Source organism: Saccopteryx leptura, chromosome 3 (genome assembly GCF_036850995.1).
Source record: "Saccopteryx leptura isolate mSacLep1 chromosome 3, mSacLep1_pri_phased_curated, whole genome shotgun sequence".
In the NCBI taxonomy this organism is placed as follows: Eukaryota; Metazoa; Chordata; class Mammalia; order Chiroptera; family Emballonuridae; genus Saccopteryx; species Saccopteryx leptura.
In genome coordinates, this window is record NC_089505.1 from 152,104,563 (window position 1) to 152,128,274 (window position 23,712).

At 38.8% G+C, this 23,712-nt stretch overlaps 1 protein-coding gene across 6 annotated transcripts in view; it reads right to left on the bottom strand.

The window, feature by feature from the left end:
* ZZZ3 (zinc finger ZZ-type containing 3) overlaps nucleotides 1-23,712 on the bottom strand; it is a 118,162-nt gene that overhangs the window by 6,361 nt on the left and 88,089 nt on the right. For 5 of the 6 annotated variants that reach the window (XM_066376593.1, XM_066376592.1, XM_066376588.1 and 2 more), the window contains 7 exons: nucleotides 17,737-17,875; nucleotides 13,854-14,001; nucleotides 13,654-13,769; nucleotides 13,072-13,143; nucleotides 11,685-11,786; nucleotides 10,780-10,875; nucleotides 6,335-6,487 (listed from right to left, as the gene is read on the bottom strand). In XM_066376593.1, coding sequence (XP_066232690.1) covers nucleotides 6,335-6,487; nucleotides 10,780-10,875; nucleotides 11,685-11,786; nucleotides 13,072-13,143; nucleotides 13,654-13,769; nucleotides 13,854-14,001; nucleotides 17,737-17,875 — 826 coding nt within the window. The remainder of the gene's footprint in view (nucleotides 1-6,334; nucleotides 6,488-10,779; nucleotides 10,876-11,684; nucleotides 11,787-13,071; nucleotides 13,144-13,653; nucleotides 13,770-13,853; nucleotides 14,002-17,736; nucleotides 17,876-23,712) is intronic. The other variant, XM_066376591.1, reaches the window with a different exon arrangement.

Below are 23,712 nucleotides of genomic sequence, written 5' to 3' on the forward strand. Positions count from 1 at the left end.
GAAGGAAATTATGTCAAGTTACGAGATAAATGAACATTGAAGACATTATGCTAGGTGATATAAGCCAGTCACAGGACAAAAAGACATAAAACAGAATGGGAGTTGCCAAGGGTTGGAAGAAGGAGAGAATGGGGAGATCTTGTTAAATGGATGCAAAGTTTCAGTTTTGTGAACTGTAGAGTTCTGAAGCTTGAATGATAATATGAATGGACTTAACACCAGTGAACTGTATACTCTTAAAACTGGCAAAATGTTAAATTTTTTTTTTTTTTTTTGTATTTTTCTGAAGCTGGAAACGGGGAGAGACAGTCAGACAGACTCCCGCATGCACCCGACCGGGATCCACCTGACACGCCCACCAGGGGCGATGCTCTGCCCCTCCAGGGCGTCGCTCTGCTGTGACCAGAGCCACTCTAGCGCCTGGGGCAGAGGCTAAGGAGCCATCCCCAGCGCCTGGGCCATCTTTGCTCCAATGGAGCCTCGGCTGCAGGAGGGGAAGAGAGAGACAGAGAGGAAGGAGAGGGGGAGGGGTGGAGAAGCAAATGGGCGCTTCTCCTGTGTGCCCTGGCCGGGAATCGAACCCGGGACTTCTGCACGCCAGGCTGATGCTCTACCGCTGAGCCAACCGGCCAGGGCAAAATGTTAAATTTTATGTTGTGTGTATTTGTCACCGTTAAAAACAAAAAGTCCAAAATAATTACTCAACTATAAACAGATTTCCTAGTTGTAATTGTTTTAAATTTACTTCATCCTTCGAGTAGTGAGCTTTTTGTTAACTCTGAGTGAGGTCCTAACATGAATGTTCATGCTACTCAAAAAATTAAAGGAGCCTGACCGGGTGGTGGTGCAGTGGATAGAGCGTCGGACTGGGATGCAGAGGACCCAGGTTCAAGACCCCAAGGTCGCCAGCTTGAGCACGGGCTCATTTGGTTTGAGCAAAGCTCACCAGCTTGGACCCAACATCACTGGCTCAAGCAAGGGGTTACTCGGTCTGCTGAAGGCCCACGGTCAAGGCACATATGAGAAAGCAATCAATGAACAACTAAGGTGTTGCAACGAAAAACTGATGATTGATGCTTCTCATCTCTCTCCATTCCTGTCTGTCTGTCCCTATCTATCCCTCTCTCTGACTCTCTCTCTCTCTGTTTAAAAAAAAAAATTAAAGGAAAAAATATTATGAATAATCCAATGAGGCTAAAAGGGTGTGGAGGTCTAAAACTAAGAAAGTATATATATATAATCACACTGTCTCTTAGCTACTGCTTTTTTGAAAAAAAAACAAACAAACCTAAAACCTATAAATTTTACCACTTAGAGGCTTCAAATAGTAGGATCTTCCTTATCCTCTAAAGTTCTGCTTTCCAGTTTCAGTTGTTTTCAGTCTGAAAATATTAAATGGAAAATTCTAGAAATCAACAATTCATAAGTTTTAAATTGTGCATCATTCTGAGTATCATGATGAAATCACACGCCAGCCCAATCCATTCAGCCTGGGACATAAATTATTCCTTGCCCAGCGTATCCAAACTGTACGTGCTAACCACCTGTTAGTCACCTAGCAACTGTTTCAGGTATCAGGCGTTCATAGTATCACAGTGCTTGTGTTCAAATAGCCCTTATTTTACTTAACGATGGGCCCAAATTGCTAGAGCAGTGATGCTGGACATTTGGGTATGCCAAAGAGAAGTAGTCAAGTGCTTCCTTGAAGTAAAAAGGTGAAAATTCTCAACTTTCTGAGGAAAGAAAAAATTCATATGCTAAGGTTGATAAGATCTACAGTAAGAACAAATCTTTTACCTGTGAAATTGCCTAGTTTATAAATTAAACTTTATCATAGGTATGTAAATACAAGAAAAAAAAACAGTATTCATAGGGTTCGGTACTCGCTGTGGTTCAGGCACCCACAGAGGGAGAGGGGTGTCTTGAAATGTATCAGAGAAAAAAAAAAAAAAAAAAAGAAATGTATCAGAGGACTACTGTATATATTTGAACAGCTATTTTAACATAATCAAGATGATTTGAACTGGTGCTCATTTAAAAATAAGTAAAATCAATCAAACGGAAGTTAAATCTACCATATCATAGCCTGCCAGGGTTCTTGAAATGTACGTCTTTTAAATATTCTGCCACCACTCCTCTCCTGGCTAAATGTCATTCATCCTTCAACTGTCAGCCTGTCAGCTCCTCAGGTCTCTCACTCAGACTCCCAACCTAAACCAAGTACCTCTTAAATACCGTAATTAGGCTAGTGCCTATTTGGGAAGCACTTTTTTTTTTTAAATTTATTCATTTTTAGAGAGGGGAAAGAGAGAGAGGGAGAGAGAGAGAGAGAGAGCATCAACTCCCATATGTGCCTTGACCAGGCAAGCCCAGGGTTTCGAACAGGCGACCTCAGCATTCCAGGTCGATGCTTTATCCACTGTGCCACCACAGGTCACACAGGAAAATACTTTTTAAAATCTGAAATTTATTGATACGATTATACATTTATCTCCTAAGACTCAAGTTTATGAGCAAAGCTCACAGATATTTTGTTTATAACTGTTTAGCTAAACTCTAGCAGAGCCTAATCTATACTAATTGTAAATAAATATTTTTCAAATAAATAATTCTGATATTCACAAAGTACAAAATTACATACAAATAGCATATCTAAAGACATACCAGGTATCATCTGTTTTCAAAAGACAAGTTAAAAAATTTTTAAAGACTAGGTATTTTATAAGAGTAATATCAAAGTATACAATCAATATTTGATTAATCTAGAAAGAGAACAAAGGAAACTTACTTTTATTTGCTGACTTTTCATTAAAATGTCCTTTTCAAATTACTATATATAATCAGAATACTAAAAAAGACATAGGTCATCTTTATGTCCTTTATAAGGAATTAGAATGTTAATTATATCCTCAAAATGAATTTCAGTATAAAAAAATAAAAACATTAGTAGCAATAAAAAAGAATAGCTATGAATAGGAAGTAAAATAAAATGAATTAGCCAAATTAGCATCTAGCTAATAAAACAGAGGAATTATTTCAAGAAGATTTAAAAAGTGTAATTTGCCTTTACTTCTGTATTGGGATATATCCAGAGGCAAAAAAAAAAAAAAAAAAAGAACTGAAATATAAAATGTTTTCAGTAATATTATTGATGGTAGTGTTAGTATTGTATTCTGAGACTGTTGTGAGCAGTGTACAATGAAGAAAGTGACGTTATTGATAAATGGGATTTCCAAAATAGGAGAAAGGAGATAGATATTTAAGATCAACAGGGGAAAATAAAATCCTCACAATACTTAAGTTGAATGTGAAATAAAAATATAAACTTATTATGATGTATTTTATCTTTGAACTAAAATATATCTAACATATTTCCCAGCTCTGGTCATTAAATAGGCCTGGAAACAGTGATCAACCAAACAGCAAGGAACATTCCCGAAGATAAGAAACATACAAAATGAGCCCAGAACTTCCTTGACATAGCAGACAGAAAGGAAGCTACCAAAGACAACTAGAGTCTTGTCAAAAAAATTCAAAATCCAACTTGAATAGGTTACAACTATCAGTGTCCTGAAACACATTAAATATGAATATATTTAAGTCCAACAGTTCTTAAGAATACAAAATTTAACATCAGTCATTTTTGGAGGATATTAGAAGAATAAACTATTATTTTAAAAACAAGAAAACAAAGGGAAGACTCAAGCAGTGGTCCAAAGTGTTCTAAAATTGTCCAGTGTTCATGTTGGTGGCTGGGATTAGATTTATTTCAAAGTTGTTTTTTTTTCAAATTACTAAAGTAATAAATGCTCACTATAAAAAGAGCAAAGGTATCTCTGCATATTTAAAAAAAAGAAAAATACGTACTCGCTTCGGCAGCACATATACTAAAAAAAAGAAAAATAATTAACAATGTTCCTTCTGACCTTATCTTACTACTCCCCCTCAAATAACCAGTGTAAAGTTTATTTGTGTCTTCCCAGTTCCCCTACCCTCCTCCAGCAATTATGCCACATTTTTCTACATGTAGGATAATCAAATAGTTGATGAGAAGAGTTTACTTTATAATCCGTCAAATAAATGAAAAAGAAATGAAAGAATATCACTATTTTTAACATCTAATGAATTAATGGATCAGGCAACAATCAATGATTACTATGTCAAAAGAGAGAGAGACGAGCAGATTGATGAAAGTACACATTTAAGTAGCCCTGCCCACCCTCATGAACAAACAAATCTGAGTCTGATCATTTACCTAGAACTAACAATTTACAGGAAATTCAGGGAAAAGAGAAACAGGTTAAATGACACCAAGGAGATGCAAAAAGTAATATACACACAGTGGCAAATTCTACAAGACAAATGACCCAGTTTTTTAAGAATGATAGAAAAAAAACAATTGTGAGAGGAATAAGAGGAGAGAAGGAAGGAGAAAATCGATTGCAATTTATGACTGGGGGAGTGTGAACTGACTGTATATTTGACTATATAAAGAATTTAAAGAGGGACAAATACATGATAATGGAAAATGATGTGCTTTGGGTGGTAAGCATGCAGCACACTCAGAATAATGACTACTGATGTTCATTGAAACCCTATGTACTCTTGTTGATCAATATCATCCCATTAATTTCAAAATAAAATGAAAAAAGAGCCTGACCAGGTGGTGGCACAGTGGACAGAGCGTGGACCTGGGATGCTGAGGACCCAGATTTGAAATCCTGAGGTCACTAGCTTGAGTGCAGGCTCATCAACTTGAGAATGGGGTCACCAGCTTGAGCATGGGATCATAGAAATAACCCCATCATGGCTAGCTTGAAGCCCAATGTTGCTGGCTTGAGCAAGGGGTCAATGGGTCAGCTGGAACCCTCCAATCAAGGCACATATGAGAAAGCAATCTATAAACAACTAAGGTGCCACAACTACAAGTTGATGCTTCTCATCTCTCTCCCTTTCTATCTGGTCTGACCCTGTCTGTTCCTCTCTCTCTCTGCTTCCCTCCAAAAGATTTAGATCATTACAGATATAATAATAATACATTGTGTCCGTAAAGTCATGGTGCACTTTTGACCGGTCACAGGAAAGCAACAAAAGACGATAGAAATGTGAAATCTGGACCAAATAAAAGGAAAACCCTCCCAGTTTCTGTAGGATGATGTGGCAGCATGTGCGCATGCGCAGATGATGACGTAACACCGTGTATACAACGGAGCAGCCCACGGCCATGCCAGTCGAGATGTGGATGGTACAGAGGAAAGTTCAGTGTGTTCTGTGGCTCGCTAAATTCGAATCCATGACCAAAGTGCAACATGAATATCGGCGTGTTTATAATGAAGCACCACCACATAGGAATAACATTACTCGGTGGGATAAGCAGTTGAAGGAAACCGGCAGTTTGGTGGAGAAACCCCGTTCTGGTAGGCCATCAGTCAGTGACAAGTCTGTAGAAGCTATACGGGATAGCTACCTAAGGAGCCCTAAAAAATCTGTGCGTGAGCCCACATTGAACTGCACTGAATAGGTATGAAACTGGGAGAGTTTTCCTTTTATTTGGTGCAGATTTCACATTTCTATTGTCTTTTGTTGCCCTTTCCTGTGACCGGTCAAAAGTGCACCATGACTTTACGACACACTGTATTGTGTGATGTCTAAGACTTGCTCCAAAATAATTTGTGAGAAAGTTGGGAGGGGTTGAAAGTACAGATGAAAATAAGATGACTACAAATTGATAACTGAAGTTCGGTGATGGGTGCAGGTGGCTTTTATAAATTTTTTTATAAAAAAAAATTTAAACACATTGTAATACAAGACCTATACCTTTGAGTTGTTAATTAAAAAATTAAAAAAAAGCCTGACCAGGCAGTGGCGCACTGGATAGAGCATCGAACTGGGATGCAGAAGGACCCAGGTTCGAGACCCCGAGGTCAGCAGCTTGAGTGTGGGCTCATTTGGCTTGAGCAAAAAAAAAAAAAAAAAAAAAGCTCACCAGCTTGACCCACGGTCGCTGGCTTGAGCAAGGGGTTACTCGGTCTGCTAAAGGCCCGCAGTCAAGGCACACATGAGAAAGCAATCAATGACCAACTAAGGTGTTGCAACGAAAAACCAATGATTGATGCCTCTCATGTCTCTCCGTTCCTGTCTGTCCCTATCTATCCCTCTCTCTGACTCTCTTTCTATCCCTGTAAAAATAAATAAATAAAAATAAAAAATAAAAAATAAGCCAACATTCTCTGAAGAGTAGGAATAATTCAAAAATCGTGGTGCCCTCATTCCGTATCCTCATCTGTACAATGCGTAGACAAACATACAAATATAGCATAAATAGATAACTTACTGACGCCTCCTCGACAGCAGTGCTCATGTGGGTATGAAAACAAGATCGGTCATCATCTTCATCCATATACACTGGTGGTTCGTGGGAAGTCATAAAAGTGGAAGGTTTAAAAAGATGCTTATTAAGGGGGTGCTGCCGTCTGCTTGTTGAAGACTAAATGAGAAAACAAAATTTTAATTTGAACAGTAGAAAATCATTAAAAGAATCAAGGAGATAAAAATATAAATGTTACTTCCTACAAGTTTAGAAGGATTTCACCTCTACCTTTTCATCATATTCTTACGTGGCTACTTTTTCTATTATCTGGATTTTTAAACCACAGTTTGCCTTTAAAAAGTAAACACAAAAAAAAAATGTACAAGGAGTACCCAAAACAGGACCACATATTCATTATCTAATTTATATCTGTATCTTCAGCATTTACCACACTCTTAGTACTCAAAATTTGAACTGAACTCTGCTACAGTCCTCTAATAGAAGATTAGGGAAGATAAAGTAGCCTAAGCCAAATATAAAACTAACAAACATAAGAAATATTTCCACAACGTGTTGAATATGTGCAAGTAGAACCTAACACTGATGGATCACTTACTCTATGTCAATCTCATTTAATCCTCACATCATTCCTATAAAGCAGATACTATCACCTGTAATTTAAGACAAAGAAATGAAGGCACAGGGAGATGAAGCTGCTTGTGCAAGGTGCTGCAACTAGATAGTGGCAGAACCAGTATCACAAACTAGGCCAGTGTGATGCCAAAGCCCTCACTCGAAATCTCTCTGCAGAATGCCTCTCCCCATCAGCCACAAGGAGCAGCCTCAGCTCCATGAAGAACCACTATTTCATGTTTCAAAATTCAAGGTCTAAACCACAGCAAGGAATCACTGTGTCTATACTAGGCCAGATCTCTAGAGTAAAAGTATCTGTTAACTTGAAATTCTTTATACCCAAAAGAGGAAACGCAGTTAGGTTTCTTTAGTTTTCCGTTTGTTATCATCTAGTCTTAGCTGTGAATATAAAGAACAAGACACATCTAAGGATAACTTAAAAACTGACCATAAAAATTAGGGTTAAGTTGAATGTTGGTTACCAAGGTTCTACCATTCCAAAATTATTGGATGAATTCTACATATCTAATATAGGTAAAGCTAATATATATACTGTATATTTTTAAGCGCACATACAGAGAGACAGGAAGGGAGAGAGATGAGACGTATCAATTTGTAGTTGTGGCATGTTAGTTGTTCATTGATTGCTTCCTCATATGGAGCGCCTTGACAGGGGCGCTCCAGCTGAGCCAGTGACCTCTTGCTCAAGCCAGAGACCAAGGGGTCATGTCTAGGATCCAATGCATAAGCTTGCAACCCCACGCTTAAGCTGGTGACCTTGGGGTTTCAAACCTGGGTCCTCAGCATCCCAGGCCAATGTTCTATCCACTGCACCACTGCCTGGCCAGGCAGTAATGTTAATATTTAGGAGAAAACAAAATCCAGAATATTAAAAACTGACAAATTACAAGCTTCCAAAGCTTGGCAAAAAAAATAAAAACAAAACTTATAAAACGTAGAATTGTCTAGACAGTATTCTTAATGTAAAATAGCTCAATAAGGAAGGGTCACAGTATCAGATATATAGGGGGTCTTCAGGTGATGACACAATTCCATTCCTATGACAGCGACATAACCTGAATTTTGGTGTAAGTCAAAACATAACCCTAGTCTAAGTCACTTACATATCCTAACACAGTTGTAAAATCATAGGCTTTCCACTTCTTCGAAGCACTACTATCTGAGGGCTCTGACTTTTGTTTAGGAGCCATGATAAGCGCCAAAAAGTTGCCAAACAAAGCAACACAAATGAAACACTTGCATTTTTAGCAGGCCAAAATGGCATAGGTGAGCGTACTGGAGGACGTCAACTCCTTCACTCACGCACCACGCTACTGCGTATTCTTCCACTGCACGCAACCAAAACTAGTTTGCCCACATCCACAGAGTCCGTAAGTACGAGGCTAATGGCATAAGCTGAAACACTTACATTTCAATTTTTAAAAGTTTTTATGGAGGTGAGTGTCATAAACTCAAAAGGTCGTATGTCAAGACTGTTGTAACCTGAGGACCCCATGTACTCTTAGCTTCTCTCTATGTGAAGACTGGCAGTGGTGGAGTTGGGGAAGTATCAGGATAATTTACTAAAGAAATGAAACTAGGCCATTATGTGCTTTAAAATTTTCAATTAAAGCAAACAAACAAACAAAAACTGGCTACAGTTCGATGCAGCCTTGAAGGTCGGTAGCTTTTTCACTGTGGAGACCGGCAGAGAAGAGTAAAAATGCCTCAAGTTCAGAATCAGAGGATCAATGGTTCCCAGACTTAATAGTTATGTGACTACAACACTTGTTTTGGTTTTTTTCTTTTTTTTGTGTGTGTGTGTGTGTGTGAGAGAGAAAGAGAGAGAGAGAGAGAGAGAGAGAGAGAGACAGGAAGGGAGAGAGATAAGAAGCATCAACTCATAACTGCAGCCCTTTAGTTGTTCAGTGATTGCTTCTCATACAGTCTTTGAAGGGGATTACAGTGAAGGTCCAGCTGGGCCCGTTACCACATGCCCAAGCTAGCAATCTCGGGCTCAAGTCAGTGACCATAGGATCATGTTGATGATATCTCGCTCAAGCCGGTGACCTAGTGCTCAAACTGGTGAACCTGCCCTCAAACACGGGGCCTCAGCATCCCAAGTCAATGCTCTATCCACTGTGCCACCACTGGTCAGGCTACTCAACATATCTTTTTTTTTTTTTTTTTTGTATTTTTCTGAAGTTGGAAACGGGGGAGGCAGTCAGACTCCCGCATGCGCCCGACCGGGATCCACCCAGCACGCCCACCAGGGGGTGATGCTCTGCCCATCCGGGGCGTTGCTCTGTTGCAAACAGAGACATTCTAGCGCCTGAGGCAGAGGCCATGGAGCCATCCCCAGCGCCCGGGCCAACTTTGCTCCAATGGAGCCTTGGCTGCGGGAGGGGAAGAGACAGGGAGGAAGGAGAGGGGGAGGGGTGGAAAAGCAGATGGGCACTTCTCCTGTGTGCCCTGGCTGGGAATCGAACCTGGGACTACTGCACGTCAGGCCAACGCTCTACCACTGAGCCAATCAGCCAGGGCCAACATATCTTAAGGCTTAGTTTTCTCATCTATAGAAAGGCTGTACAGCCTGACATGTGGTGGCACAGCGGATAAAACATCAACCTAGGAACACTGAGGTCGCCAGTTCGAAACCCAGGACTTGTCTGATCAAGGCACATATGGGAGTTGATGTTTCTTGCTCTTCCCCCCTTCTCTCTGTCTCTCTCTCCTCTCTTTCTAAAAATGAATAAAAATCTAAAAGAAAAAAAAAAAGGTTGTACAGCCTGACCAGACAGTGGCGCAGTGGATAGAGCGTCAGATTGGGACGCGGAGGACCCAGGTTTGAGACCTTAAGGTCACTAACTTGAGTGCGGGCTCATCTGGTTTGAGCAAGGCTCACCAGCTTGGACTCAATGTCGCTGGCTCAAGCTAGGGGTCACTCAGTTTGCTGTAGCCCTTGGTCAAGGCACAAAGCCCTCATACAGGCTTTGAAGGGGATTATAGTGAAGGTCCAGCTGGGCCCGTTACCGCATGCCCAAGCTAGCAATCTCGGGCTCAAGTCAGTGACCATAGGATCATGTTGATGATACCTCGCTCAAGCCGGTGACCTAGTGCTCAAACTGGTGAACCTGCCCTCAAACCCGGGGCCTCAGCATCCCAAGTCAATGCTCTATCCACTGTGCCACCACTGGTCAGGCTACTCAACAACTAAGGTGCCACAACGAAGAATTGATGCTTCTCATCTCTCTCCCTTCCTGTCAGTCTGTCCCTATCTGTCCCTCTCTCTGACTCTCTCTGTCACAGAAAAAAAAAAAGGTTGTACAACAGCCTAGAGTACTCAATAGTGAGAATAACAGCTGCTACTAACATTGTTATCAGTAAAATGAACGTGATAATCTTACACTTCTAAGAATCGTAATGAGTATTAAATAAATAAACATTTCTATTCTTGGATTTAAATAGCATATCTAAAAAATGGAAACTAACTGTGATTATTAAAGAGTCAAACATCCTAAATACTTTAACATCACAAAGACCTTTCTGATATACATTTGACCTAAAATCTTCCACATAACACTCATTCCACATAACCTACTCCTGAGAAAATCATGAACAAACACCATTAGTGCTCACTCAATTAAACTAAGTAGCAAAAATGGAATCCTACCCTGTGTTTAGGCCCACTGTAACGCAAACGCTTAGAGGAAGTCAAATTTTAAAATAAAACAACTCTGTTCTAATAAACGTATACATTTTTACATTTAGCAACTTTAACTTTGATAAGTTTAAATCTAAGATCTGAGGTTTATTTTCATCTATTTTCTTCTTACCTTTTTGGAATATATATATAAGTTTGGTGTCCTGCCTGGGACTGGAATGCCAGCTTTAGTTAGTTTTATGAAATATTTCTGCACTCGGCTGGCAACCTAGGGAAACATGACAAGCCTTTTAACATAAAACCAAGACATGCAGTACCAGAATAGTATGTTTTTTTGTACTACTTTGAAATTTATTAATCTAAGTGTGTATGCTTTCCACTAAAATTTAAGTCTCTTGAAAGCAGGTATAGAGGTCCTGAAGGACTGTCAAATCAGGATTCACTGCTAAACGTCTTATAGTTATTCATTCTATCTTACATCATCATTTATGCCTTTTCTACTCGATCATTCCCATCAGAATACAAGCATGTAATAACTGAATAGATTTTAAAAATTAAAATGTGTATATGTATCTAATAAATGCTAACAATTTAAAATTTATCATAAACCTAGAAATAATTTTAAACTGACACCAAAGACACATTCCAAAATTGTTGGATTCCAAAGAATCCATATTTTTAATTTATGAGTGCTCGTGCTTGTAACAAAAACACATCTATCAATGTTGACAGGAATATGAAGGAGAAAGCTGCTAGTTTTTTTAGAGACAACCAGGGAATACTAACTAAGGCCATGTCAGAGATACTACTACCACAACCAAAAGAACGTAACTGGTGCATCTCAAGCGTTCAACAGACACTTAGTCATTACAGCTTTATTTTTTAGTATTTAGTAATGATCCAAAGCAGGATTATCTCAAGTTATTTCTGAAATCAACACAAAAATATATAATGCAAATTTAAAAACCCTACATACTACAGCACTCTGTAGCTAAAAAATGATGCTGCAGATCCACTGATGTCTTCATAAAGAACTATCAAAATCCTACCAACAAAACGGGGCGTCCACTCAGTTACCTGTTTCGCTGTCCTATTGCCCAGCTCGTCAGCTATCTTCTGCCAGCGGCGAGATTCTACTTCTTCAGGCGGATATTTCAGGAGTAGCTGTTCAAGCTTTTTCTAAGCCAAATCCAAAACCGCATTTAAGAAAGTTCAACACTGAGTTTCTAAATGAATACATTCACATTTCATTTTAAATTATAATATTCCCTCCTCTACTTTGGGGGTTATGTGCTAGAAATCCTCATGGTAGGAAAAATTTCTCACAAGCAACTGAAAGACTTCACAAGGAAAATAAGAATAGAATAAACCTAAAGAAGACCTTACAAAAATTTTTCTACTGACTTCAGTAAAAAGTCAGTACGAAATAAGTAATTACCACAATCAGTATTTTACACATTGTGGTGATTTCCACCGACCATCTTTCCTTACTAGACTATGTTTAGGCTCATCCCTATACATTTGACAAAAACATATAAATTCACTTGAATTTAAACGAAAAAGAGACTTTCCCTCCCTTCTGTGATCCTCCATTCAAATATATTTTAATATTCTGACCTATTCCTAAATTCTTCCACAGTCCCAAAGACACAGTAGAATCTGGATGCTTGAAGTAAAGATTCTTAAGCTTTTAATAAACTCATTACAGCTGTGGGGTCAATCCTCACACGAGACATCAATGTGTCTCACACCCTACCCACAAACAATCCTCGCTGTGTGCCAAAAGATGACAGAGCGCTCTGACCTGGCTGTGTCGGCTTCCTCCACAACAAAAACTCTGCACTTGAGTGTTTCTCTCCTAAAACTGCATTACGAAAAACTTTACTCCATCCATTTCACTACCTGTTTTAATTCCTTCTCTCAACACCCAGGTTTTTTCTTTAAAAATTCCCAAACATGATTTCACATACAGGGGTCCTCGGGTTCAGACATAGTTCCATTCCTACAACAGTGAGGTAACCCGAATTTTGGTGTAAGTAGAAACACACCCTAGCCTAAGTCACTTACCTATCCTAACACAGTTGTAAAATCGTAATCTAGAACATAAAGACACAAACACACCACGTTACTGCATATTCCTCCCCCATGCGCAACCAAACTAATTCACCCAGGTAGTCTGTAAATATGACGCAAACAGCATAAGCTGAAACACATCTCAATTTTTTTAAGTTTTTATGGGAGTGAGCACCCTAAACTTGAGGTGTTGTATGTCGAGACTGTCATAACCCGAAGACCCCCTATATTCTCAAAATCCAAAATTACCGAAGCATGCAGAAATAAGTTTGAATATTTATATTCATGGTGAAGAGAGATTACATAAGTAATATACACTTTATTCATACTACTGGCAATAATCTTAACATTTCTTATAATCTACACAATTTAGAACTATCTATTACTATACCTGTTCTTCAACAGTCCACAACTGGTTAAAGGTTTCAGGTTTGGTATCATCACACAGCCGTCCTCTTATCATCTGCACGTAAAACAAGGCTTTTGTTAAAGAGAAAATAACAAAAGCTACTCTCTGATACAACCAAATAACACATAATTTGTAAAATGTTATTATTAATTTCAAAATATTTTAGTAAATTTATATTTTAAATGTGTACATTTTATTGTTTATAAAATGTTTCCACATTCTTTTATTTCATTTGGTTTTATGAAATTAAACCACTGCACTAGGCATAGTACACATATTACTCATTTAATCTTTACAACTCTCAACAAAAGTAATATTAATACTATTTTATATAAAAGGAGATTGTAGCTTGGAGACCTTAATATATATAAATGACATTTAAAGTTCCACTGCTAGTAAGTGTTAGAATTAGGATTCTAAACCCGGTTTCTCTTATCTTCAAAGTTCATACCATGCCATCTTCAGTGAAAGACTGCTTGAATTTTAAGAATACAAATCAGCAAAACATTAAAATATTCTGTCTACAATTCAAATTTTCCTACTTCAACACTTAATATTGCTTACTTGGGGACGACTGTTTGAGCCTTCTGGACCATCACTCAAAGGCAACATGGAGTATGAAAGGGACTCTCCATCCTTCTTAAGTTCAGAAGGACTTTTTGGTCTAGCAGGTAAACCTACTAAAAAAAAAGATTATGTATAGTATTAAAGCAAGACTTTGCCAGCTATTTCTCCACTTAAATTCTTTTCATATCATTTCTTACCTTTATCAAAAACTAGCTTAACTCTCCGAGTATGTCTTTTACGATTTTTAAATTCTCTTTCAAAGTTCCCAAGGCTATTGGTATATTGGTCCCATACAATTTCAGGCAATTGAACAACTCTCTGTGGATATGGAAGCCCTACATCAGCCTGGAAAAAAAATAGTCTAAATTTAATTCAAGAATAGCCAAACTTCAGATGACTCCAAATCCAAAAAATCATCAACTGGGCATTTCTAGTCACTGTTGCAATCCAATAGCCAATAAAGTTAAGCTAATGTGGTCTAAACATTAAACAGTAAAGATGATGGCAAGAAAAGGAAGAATCAATTTAACAAAACATAAGCACTATTTAGAGAGCTCTAAAGCTGAACTATATAGACATATTGTACATTATCACTAACACACTTTAAGCATAAACAAAGCAAAGAAAGGTTTTTATGTTGAAGAATAGCATAAGAAATGTGTTTGACTACAAAAGAGTTTATTGTAAATGTACCCCCATGTTTATGCCTAATCCATAAAAACAATGAATTATTTTCACAATATATACTGTTAACACATGGGAAAAAATTATGACATCTTGAGAATAAAAATTACAACCCTGGCTGGTTGATTCAACGGTAGAAGGTCAGCCCAGCTTGTGGCGGTCCTGGGTTCAATTCCTGGACAGGGTACACTGGAGAGGCAACCATCTGCTTCTTCTCCCTTCTCATTCTTTCTCTCTCTCTTCCCCTCCCACAGCCATCACTTAATTGGTTCGAGCACATTGGCCTGGGTGCTGAGGATGGCTCCCTAGAGCCTCCGCCTCAGGCACTAAAAATAGCTCAGCTGTGAGTGGCCCCAGACAGGCTGAGCATCAGCCCCAGACGGGGGTTGCTGGATGAATCCTTGTCAGGGCACATGCAGGAGGAATCTGTCTCCTTATCTCCCCTCCTCTTACTTGGAAAAGAAAAGGAAAACATTACACCTCAATATACTTGGAATTCAGATACTTTACCAACCACCTTTAGAGAAGTCATTAGTTGTAATAATGACTATAATCAGGTCACTATGATAAATATGTTGTGGGTTGTTTTTTTTTAAGATTTTTAAAATTAATTTTAGATAGAGGAGAGAGAAAGAGAGAGAGAGAAACGCAGAAGCAAAGGTGCGGAAACAGCTTGGGAAGCATCAACTCATAATTGCTTCTCCCTATGTGCCTTGACTGGACAAGCCCAAGGTTTTAAACCAGTGACCTCAGCATTCCAGGTCAACACTTTATCCACTGCGTCACCACAGGTCAGTCTGATCAATATGTTTCAATAAGGATTTTGGTCAAATAGGGAGATGTATCTGTTGGTACTCATAAAATAATACAATTAGGATTTGTGAATTTCACTTTATGAAAATTTCACCTTTAAAAACACCTTAAAAAGTTTAGTTAATATGAATTCTGAAGTGTTCTGGTATGAAGTTACTATATATCTGTAATATTGAAATGCATCCAAAACATTCTATTTTAAGATGAAATGATGGACTGAAAAATTGACAGGTGATAAAGCAAATATAGTAAAATGGTAATTGTAGAATTTAGGTGAAAGAGTCACATGTAACTATACCTTCAACATTTCTGTGGACTTAACATTTCTCATAATAAAACAAATCAGGCCATAAATTATGAAAGTGGAAAGCAAAATTCACTTTGTGACACAAAATTCTTAATTTTTATTTTGCTTATAACATATTATACTATCACTATTATTATAATAGTACCTATAAGTCTAAGGTTCAACTCTTGCAAAAATTATAGTGTTTTTTTTAAAATAATGATGGTTGATTTCAGAAAAGCTAACAAGCCATAAAACATGTAAGAAAGAAAAATATGACCTTGGCCAGGTACTCAGTTGGTTCAAGTGTCGTTTCAATATGCCAAGGTTGTGGGTTCAATCCCAGGTCAGGGCACATGCAAGAATCAACCAACAGGCCCTGGCCAGTGGCTCAGTGATAGAGCATAGGCCCAGTGTATGGGCATCCCGGTTCAATTCCCGTTCGGGGTACACAGTGACCATCTGCTTCTCTCCTCATCCCTCTCCCTTTTCTTCTCCCACAGCCAGTGGCTCAATCGGTTTGGTGCTGAGGATAGCTCGGTTGTTCTAAGTGTCAGCCTCAGGAGCTAAAAAATAGCTCGATTGATTTAAACATTAGGCCCCAGACAGGGGTTGCCTGATGGACCCCAGTCAGGGCGCATGAAAGAGTCTAGCTCTCTTCCTCTCACTTAAAAAAAAGCAGGTAACTAATAACTATATTAAAGTTGTCATACTATACAGGCTGGATCTTTGTTTTTTAAGGTGAAGAAGAGGACCGGTTTTCAAAGTTTTTAAGTTTTATTCTTTTCACACAATGCTGGTTAATATTATGCCTCTCAAATTTACTTAACTATTTAGTGGGTCCCTAATTCAAGACACATACAACAGCATAAATGTATATCTAGATTATCTCCATATTTATGCCAAAAAGTTATTATAAAAACTTGAATCACTTTCAAACTCTGGCCAGTTGGCTCAGCAGTAGAGTGTCGGCTTGCCATGTGGAAGTCCCAGGTTCAACTCCTGGTAAGGGCACACAGGAAAAGCAACCATCTGCTTTTCTCCCCTCCTCCCCTGCCCCACCACCTCCCTTTCTCTCTCTCTCTCTTCTCCTTCCATAGCCATGGCTAGAATGGTTGGAGCAAAGTTGGCCCCAGGCACTGAGGGCGGCTCCATGGACTTGCCTCAGGTGCTAAAGTGGCTCCATTCCCACAGAGCAGCGGCCCTGAGGGGTAGAGCATTGCCTGGTAAGGGGTTTGCTGGGCGGATCCCAGTCAAGGCTCATGCTGGAGTCTGTCTCTGCCTCCCAGCCTCTTACTTTAATAATAATAATAATAAACAACAACAAAAAATACTTGAATCACTTTCAGATGATTAACTGTTAAATATAAAAGTTCTGTTTTAAGGAAAACAGAATTATAAGGAATTTTTACACTAAAATAAAGGACACTTCAAACTTAAGTAAGATTTATATCTCTACCTCATGGACTTGACAACCATAACAGTAAAGACATTTAATATACAGTTTTTGTTTTTATCATCATTGTTTTCTATCTCACTATGTTGAGTTATAAAAGTAACACAAAACTAAAGGAGTAATAAATCCTGAATTTTTCTTTTAGTTCCACTAATCCTGAAGTCGGGAAATCAGAGGAGGAAAAATACTCTGATGGGGAAGGTAACTGGAAAAGACCATAAAACTGGATAGGGAATAGGACATCAAGTTCCTATATGAACGTTCAAATAATGTTCTTAACAATTCGCATGGGCTATATTTTATGTGTATTTGGTGAGGGTTAAGGAGGGCTGTTTCCTGCCTTTGGTAGTATGGTCAATTAGAGAAGGGGGGAAATTAAACATTTAAAAAAGTACACACCATATTTTAAAAAACCAAGTTAAGGCCCTGGCCAGTTGGCTCAGCGGTAGAGCGTCGGCCTGGCGTGCGGGGGACCTGGGTTCGATTCCCGGCCAGGGCACACAGGAGAAGCGCCCATTTGCTTCTACACCCCCCCTTCCTCTCTGTCTCTCTCTCCCCCTCCCGTAGCCAAGGCTCCATTGGAGCAAAGATGGCCCGGGCGCTGGGGATGGCTCCTTGGCCTCTGCCCCAGGCGCTAGAGTGGCTCTGGTCGCGGCAGAGCATCGCCCCCTGGTGGGCAGAGCATCGCCCCTGGTGGGCGTGCCGGGTGGATCCCGGTCGGGCACATGCGGGAGTCTGTCTGTCTCTCCCCGTTTCCAGCTTCAGAAAAATACAAAAAAAAAACAAAAACAAGTTAACATCAAATATATCTTAATAATTTTATCAAGTGCTCAATATATACCTTCTTCTGGAGTTTCTCCACAAATCCAATGGGATTTTTTAGTGCTTCCCTCTGGTGTCTGCTTAAACTTTCAAGGTCCTGGACTGCTTGAGAACGCTGAGCCTCGAGCACAGCAATCGTCTGTAACAGTCTCTGATAACTATAAAGAGAAAGAAAAATACCTCACTAAAATTTTCTCATAACAACAATAAATAAAAACTGAGTTCAAACCATAATCTACTATTAAGTGAAATAGTCTTTTTAAAGTTACCTTCAAGAGTTTAGTAAAACATACTATTGGGAATAAGTGAGGTCTTCCTGAGTTATGAAGTGCCTAGTAGAAAATACCAGGTAGAGACAGCAAAGCCTTATTCCCTCACTTTTTAATTCTTGAAGCTGAATAAGTATAAAAAATAAGTATCTTAACTTTCCAACAGAGTCATCAAGAAACTGCTAAATTAAAAAAGAAAAGTACAATTTTAGCACTAGGAGGAATCACCAATTCAATCACCAATTCAGCCTCTCTGTTGCACTCTATTGAAATAAGGAATCTGAGAATCATTTTTTTAACTCTGAATTACAGCAAACTGTAACATAATTCCACATCATCTTATGTGGCATGCCTCTCACTTGCTTTATTATACCATTTTAGAGGAAGTTTACTTTCTAGTCAATTCTTAACTATTGATTATTTTTAAAGAAGATAGGCCTTAGAGATATTTTTTTACTTCCCTGTCTACAAAAGTCCATTTAGCACAGCTAACATATAATTCTACCCATACAAATCTACTTACTACCTGTCATTATCCTGAAATCTCATTATGGTACCTGTGATACTAAGTAATTTCCTCTCACCCCCTAGTTCAAATTTTCCTGCCTCTTTAAGGTCTAATTTCACATATAGATACACTTATGTAAACAGGTTGATTCAAAAAGCCCTGAATGCTCAAATACATTTTACAAAAAGAATAAAAAATAAGTCACTCCAAGTTCACATCAAAATAAGTGGTTACTATTATTTCCTCATGTATAAGACGTTCCCATGTATAAGACACACCTTAATTTGGGGGCCTGAAATTTGGAAAAAATAAAGTATTACATAAAGTTATTGAACTCAAGTTTTATTCATCATAAAATTCATACAACTCATCTCTGTCAAAACTCTCATCCATTAGCTTGTCCTCATCTGTGTCTGATGAGGAATCACTGTCTTCATATATTGCCTTGTCCTCAGTTCCAACTATGGCATTTGAAATGCCACAACCACTGTATAAGACACACTCAGTTTTTAGACGCCAAATTTTCAAAAAAAGGTGTTTCTTAAACATGAGGAAACACGGTAAGTCCCTTAGGTATATTAATAAAGCACAATTTTTCTTTACGACCTCAAATTAATTTCATTGTTCCCACTAGACCATAAACTCCACAATGGCACACTGACCTGAGAAGTCCACTGTTTTCTTTATCTGGTGTTCAGCACACTTCCCAACATACAGATATGCAATAGATATTTTTTGAATGAACAAATAAATGGGTACTCTGTGCAATCAAAACATACAATATACTGAATCTCTTAAGTCCAGAAGTCATCAAACTAACAAATTTCAAAGGTAAAACAATGCAATTCTGAGGTTCACAAACATAGCATAATTGCAACATGACAATCAGAACGCTTTCTCAGCTGTCTAAAACATATCTTACTCTTGTTCTCAAGTCCTCTGTTAACTAATCCTTGATGAGATGCTTAATAATTAAGGTTAAAAATTGCCAGCAATGAAGGGTGAGATTCCTCTCAAGCTACAGATACTTGACTTAAAAGGTAGAACTGAGTTGGAAAGTGAGGGCTGCACTAAGTCACTCCAGGGTAAGGTATGGAGGTCAAATCTACATGCACTTTCACTAAGCTTCTGGTTGCTTTGAGGTGTCTTGAAGTTTACAAATCCTACCTGTGCTGGCTGTTTCTACCAAGCAGGCTCACCCAGGCTGAATCTTAGTGTGACAACAGTGAGCTGAGTACTAGAACCTATCCTCTCTATAATACTCTTAATTTTTATTTATTTATTCATTTTATGGGGGGGGGGGGGGGAGCAGGAAGCATCAACTCCCATATGTGCCTTGACCAGGCAAGTGCAGGGTTTTGAACCAGCGACCTCAGCATTCCAGGTCGACGCTTTATCCACTGCGCCACCACAGGTCAGGCCTCTCTATAATACTCTTAACTGCCATACTTCATCTCTAGAAGTCCTACCCTGCTGGCTGAATAACCAGATTTGCCATAATGTCTCTATAATATGACACCCCTGCTTAAACAGTTGCACACTTCTGTATCATCAATATAAAAATGATTGTGAGTAAATATAATTTCAACAACTGCTGAAAGCACACATTAACCATCAATAAGGAATAAGAAAAGGGTTATAGAAAAAACAAGCAGAGGCTTGAGAAAAGTGCTATAGTCAGTTATTAACACTGGGAATAAAGGTCTCTACCTGAAGCCAATACATTTTAACATTTTTTACTGTAAATTATTCCACAATAATTTTGACCTTAAATAAGTAATTCCAACAGAGATGACAAAGAAAGTATAACTTTTCAGCTCCTATACTGCTTCTCTTTAACCAAGATAAAATTTTTTTAAGAATGAAAAGCCTAAGATAAACTCTGGTAAACACAAAGTCCAGACTAAGCGAGAAGACTAATAAAAGAGGGAATTCAAGTCTTCTGGCTCAGCTAATTTAAATTATTTCCTGGAGTATTCACAGACTTTGCCAGTAAGACTACCATATATATCCCTATACAGAAATGGAAGGAATCAATAAAAATTGGGGTGACATCCAAAAACACAGTATGATACAAACAAATCTATTTTCAATCCCACCCACTCACCCACTTAACCTCCTAAGCAAACTATGGGAAGCTGCTCCAGGCATCAGTCATGATCATACTCATTCATTAATTCAATAATTATTTACTAAGAGAAGAAGATACTATCCCAAAAGCTTTAGTAATTATCAAGGTAAATCAGGCATAGAGTTTTGGTATAATAGGGAAGCTACAATTACAGTAGAGAGGAAGAAGAGGAATTAGATGGGAGTGAATGAGACAGGAATGGCCATATTGTTGGCATTGGAAGGTGAGCATGGAGTCCACTATGCTAGTCCATCAAATTTTTGTATATTTGAAATTCTACACAATGAATTAAAAAGAAAACTCCAACTTTATTCCATATTAATAGAGGATGTGACCACTATACTCTTCCTGGGCTGGGTAGATCAGACCTGCTACCCTATTCATCATTGCTTTCAGACAAACCAGTTCATGAGCAGATAAGACAGATGAGAAACTATGTAATCAGTAAAAACAGTGTCTAACACATTACTGAATGTGTTTTATACAAGGCAGGGTAAAACTAGGCTTACAATTGTCCATATGGAAAATACTATAATTAATAAAGTAATAAAGTGTTTTGTGTACTCATAACTGTAAACCTGCTTTTGCCCCACCCTGTATTCCAGGGTCATATTTTAAGGGTAATAACCCAATGCTCACATATTTAAAGTACCATTTTCCTTATTTTACAGGTAAGTAAACCAAGACACAGATTAAGCAACTTACCAAAATCAGACTAGTCATTTACTGTGCAGTTGTCATGTTGGTTTACTTGACATGTAAATGGTTAAAAAGACTCTGAGGATATTTAGCCAAGAAATGAAAAGATCCAACATAAAATTATTTCAATCTTTACTTAACACACAGCTATGTGGAAAACAGACTTGTTTTATAAGGTATAAAGGGTCAAACCAGAATCAAATGAGGTAACTGTACCATATGAAAAATAAGCTTGTCTAAGTCCAAACCAATAAAAGCTAGCAAAATAGCACCCAATCATCCACAGATGTTCATGGATATATTTAAAGGAAACTCAGGCATTAAAAAATCCCCACTCTAATTCCAACATAGTACTTTCACTTTTGATACTCCTAGAACCCAGTAAGAGAATAAAATGATTTAATGTATACATTTTTTTTTGTTGTTGTTGTTACAGAGAGAGGGGGGAGCACAGATAGGGACAGAGAGACAGGAAGGGAGAAAGATGAGATGCATCAAGTCTTCATTGTGGCACCTTAGTTGTTCATTGACTGCTTTCTCATATGTGCCTTGAACAGAGCGAGTGACCCTTTCCTCAAGCCAGCGACTTTGGGCTCAAAACAGCGACCATGGGGTCATGTGTATGATCCCACACTCAAACCTGCGACCCCACATTGCAGTTGGTGAGCCTGCGCTCACGCTGGATGAGCCCATGCTCAAGCCAGCGACCTCAGGGTTTCAAACCTTGGTCCCCTGCGTCCCAGGCTGACACTCTATCCACTGCACCACCACCTGCTCAGGCTAATGTATACACTTTTAATGGATGCTCATATACTTACAGTAAGCTAACCTGCGGCAAAAAATTATTCAGTTTATTTCAAGTCTTAACCATAATGCGCTGGCTGGTTGGCTTAGCGGTAGAGCGTTGGCTTGGCGTGTGGAAGTCCTGGGTTCAATTCCCAGTCAGGGGACACAGAAGAAAGGACCAACTGCTTCTCCACTGTTTCCCATATCTCTCTCTCTCTCTCTCTCTCTCTTCCCCTCCCACAGACATGACTCCAATGTGCAAGTTGTTCCCCACCTCCACCATGCTGAGGATGGCTCCATGGCCTTGCCTCAGGTGCTAAAATAGCTTGGTTGCCAAGGAATAGAGCAGCAGTCCAGACAGGCAGAACATCAGCCCCGATGGGGGTGAATCTAAGTCAGGGTGCATGCAGGAGGAGTCTTGTCTCTCTGCCTCTCACTTGGTTAAAAAAAAAAAGTCTTAACCATAAAGTAAGACAACTTTAGCTTTTATATTAGGGAATTATATTTAGCGAAAATATATATACATAAATCTATGTCTATTTTCACTACCTTTCATTATCCAAGTCCTCTTGAATTCTTTATTCACTTCTGTGAATATAGAAACATATATATGAAGGAGTACACATAGGTAAAAATCCTAATATCTAGAAGAGAATATCAAGGAATTAGCAATACAGAAGTTTGATTTTATTGTCCAATTTCTAGGTGGTATTATTATACACACTGTGAGGAATGGAGGAAAAGATTTTATTTTCAACTGAACCAAAATCTTTTTCCAGGAATCAGTTTTCCATTTCTATTATAAAAACAACTCTTTTTTTTTTTTGTATTTTTCTGAAGTTGGAAACGAGGAGGCAGTCAGACAGACTCCCGCATGCACCCGACCGGGATCCACCCAGCATGCCCACCAGGGGGCGATGCTCTGCCCATCTTGGGGGGTCACTCTGACGCAATCAGAGCCATTCCAGCACCTGAGGCAGAGGCCACAGAGCCATCCTCAGCTCCCGGGCAAACCTTGCTCCAATGAAGCCTCGGCTGCAGGAGGGGAAGAGACAGAGAAGGAGAGGGGGAGGGGTGGACAAGCAGATGGGCGCCCCTCCTGTGTGCCCTGGCCAGGAATCGAACTCAGGACTCCCGCACGCCAGGCCGACGCTCTACCACTGAGCAAACCGGCCAGGGCCTATAAAAACAACTCTTAAAGTTATATAACATTTGTCATCTTAAAAAAATAATGAAAGAAACGTTTTTAAAAATTTAGGCTAAGGGACATTCTGCCAAAACAAAACAAAATAAAACCTAGCCCAATTCTTCAAAGTCATTAAATAGTGTCATTAACAACAAAACAAAAACAAGAAAACAAAAGTATTCTAGATCAGGGATCTACAACCTGTTGCTTGCCTATTTTTATAAAGTTTTATTGGAATATAGCCACATTCATTTGTTTACATACTGTCTATAGCTGCTTTCAAACTACAATGAGAGAGTGAAGTCATTACAAAGTGGAGTTGGTCCCCAAAGGCTAAAATATTTATCTGGCCCTTTAAGAAAAAATCTGCTGGGTCCTGCTCTAGATTAAGGATACAAAGACATGACAACCAGATG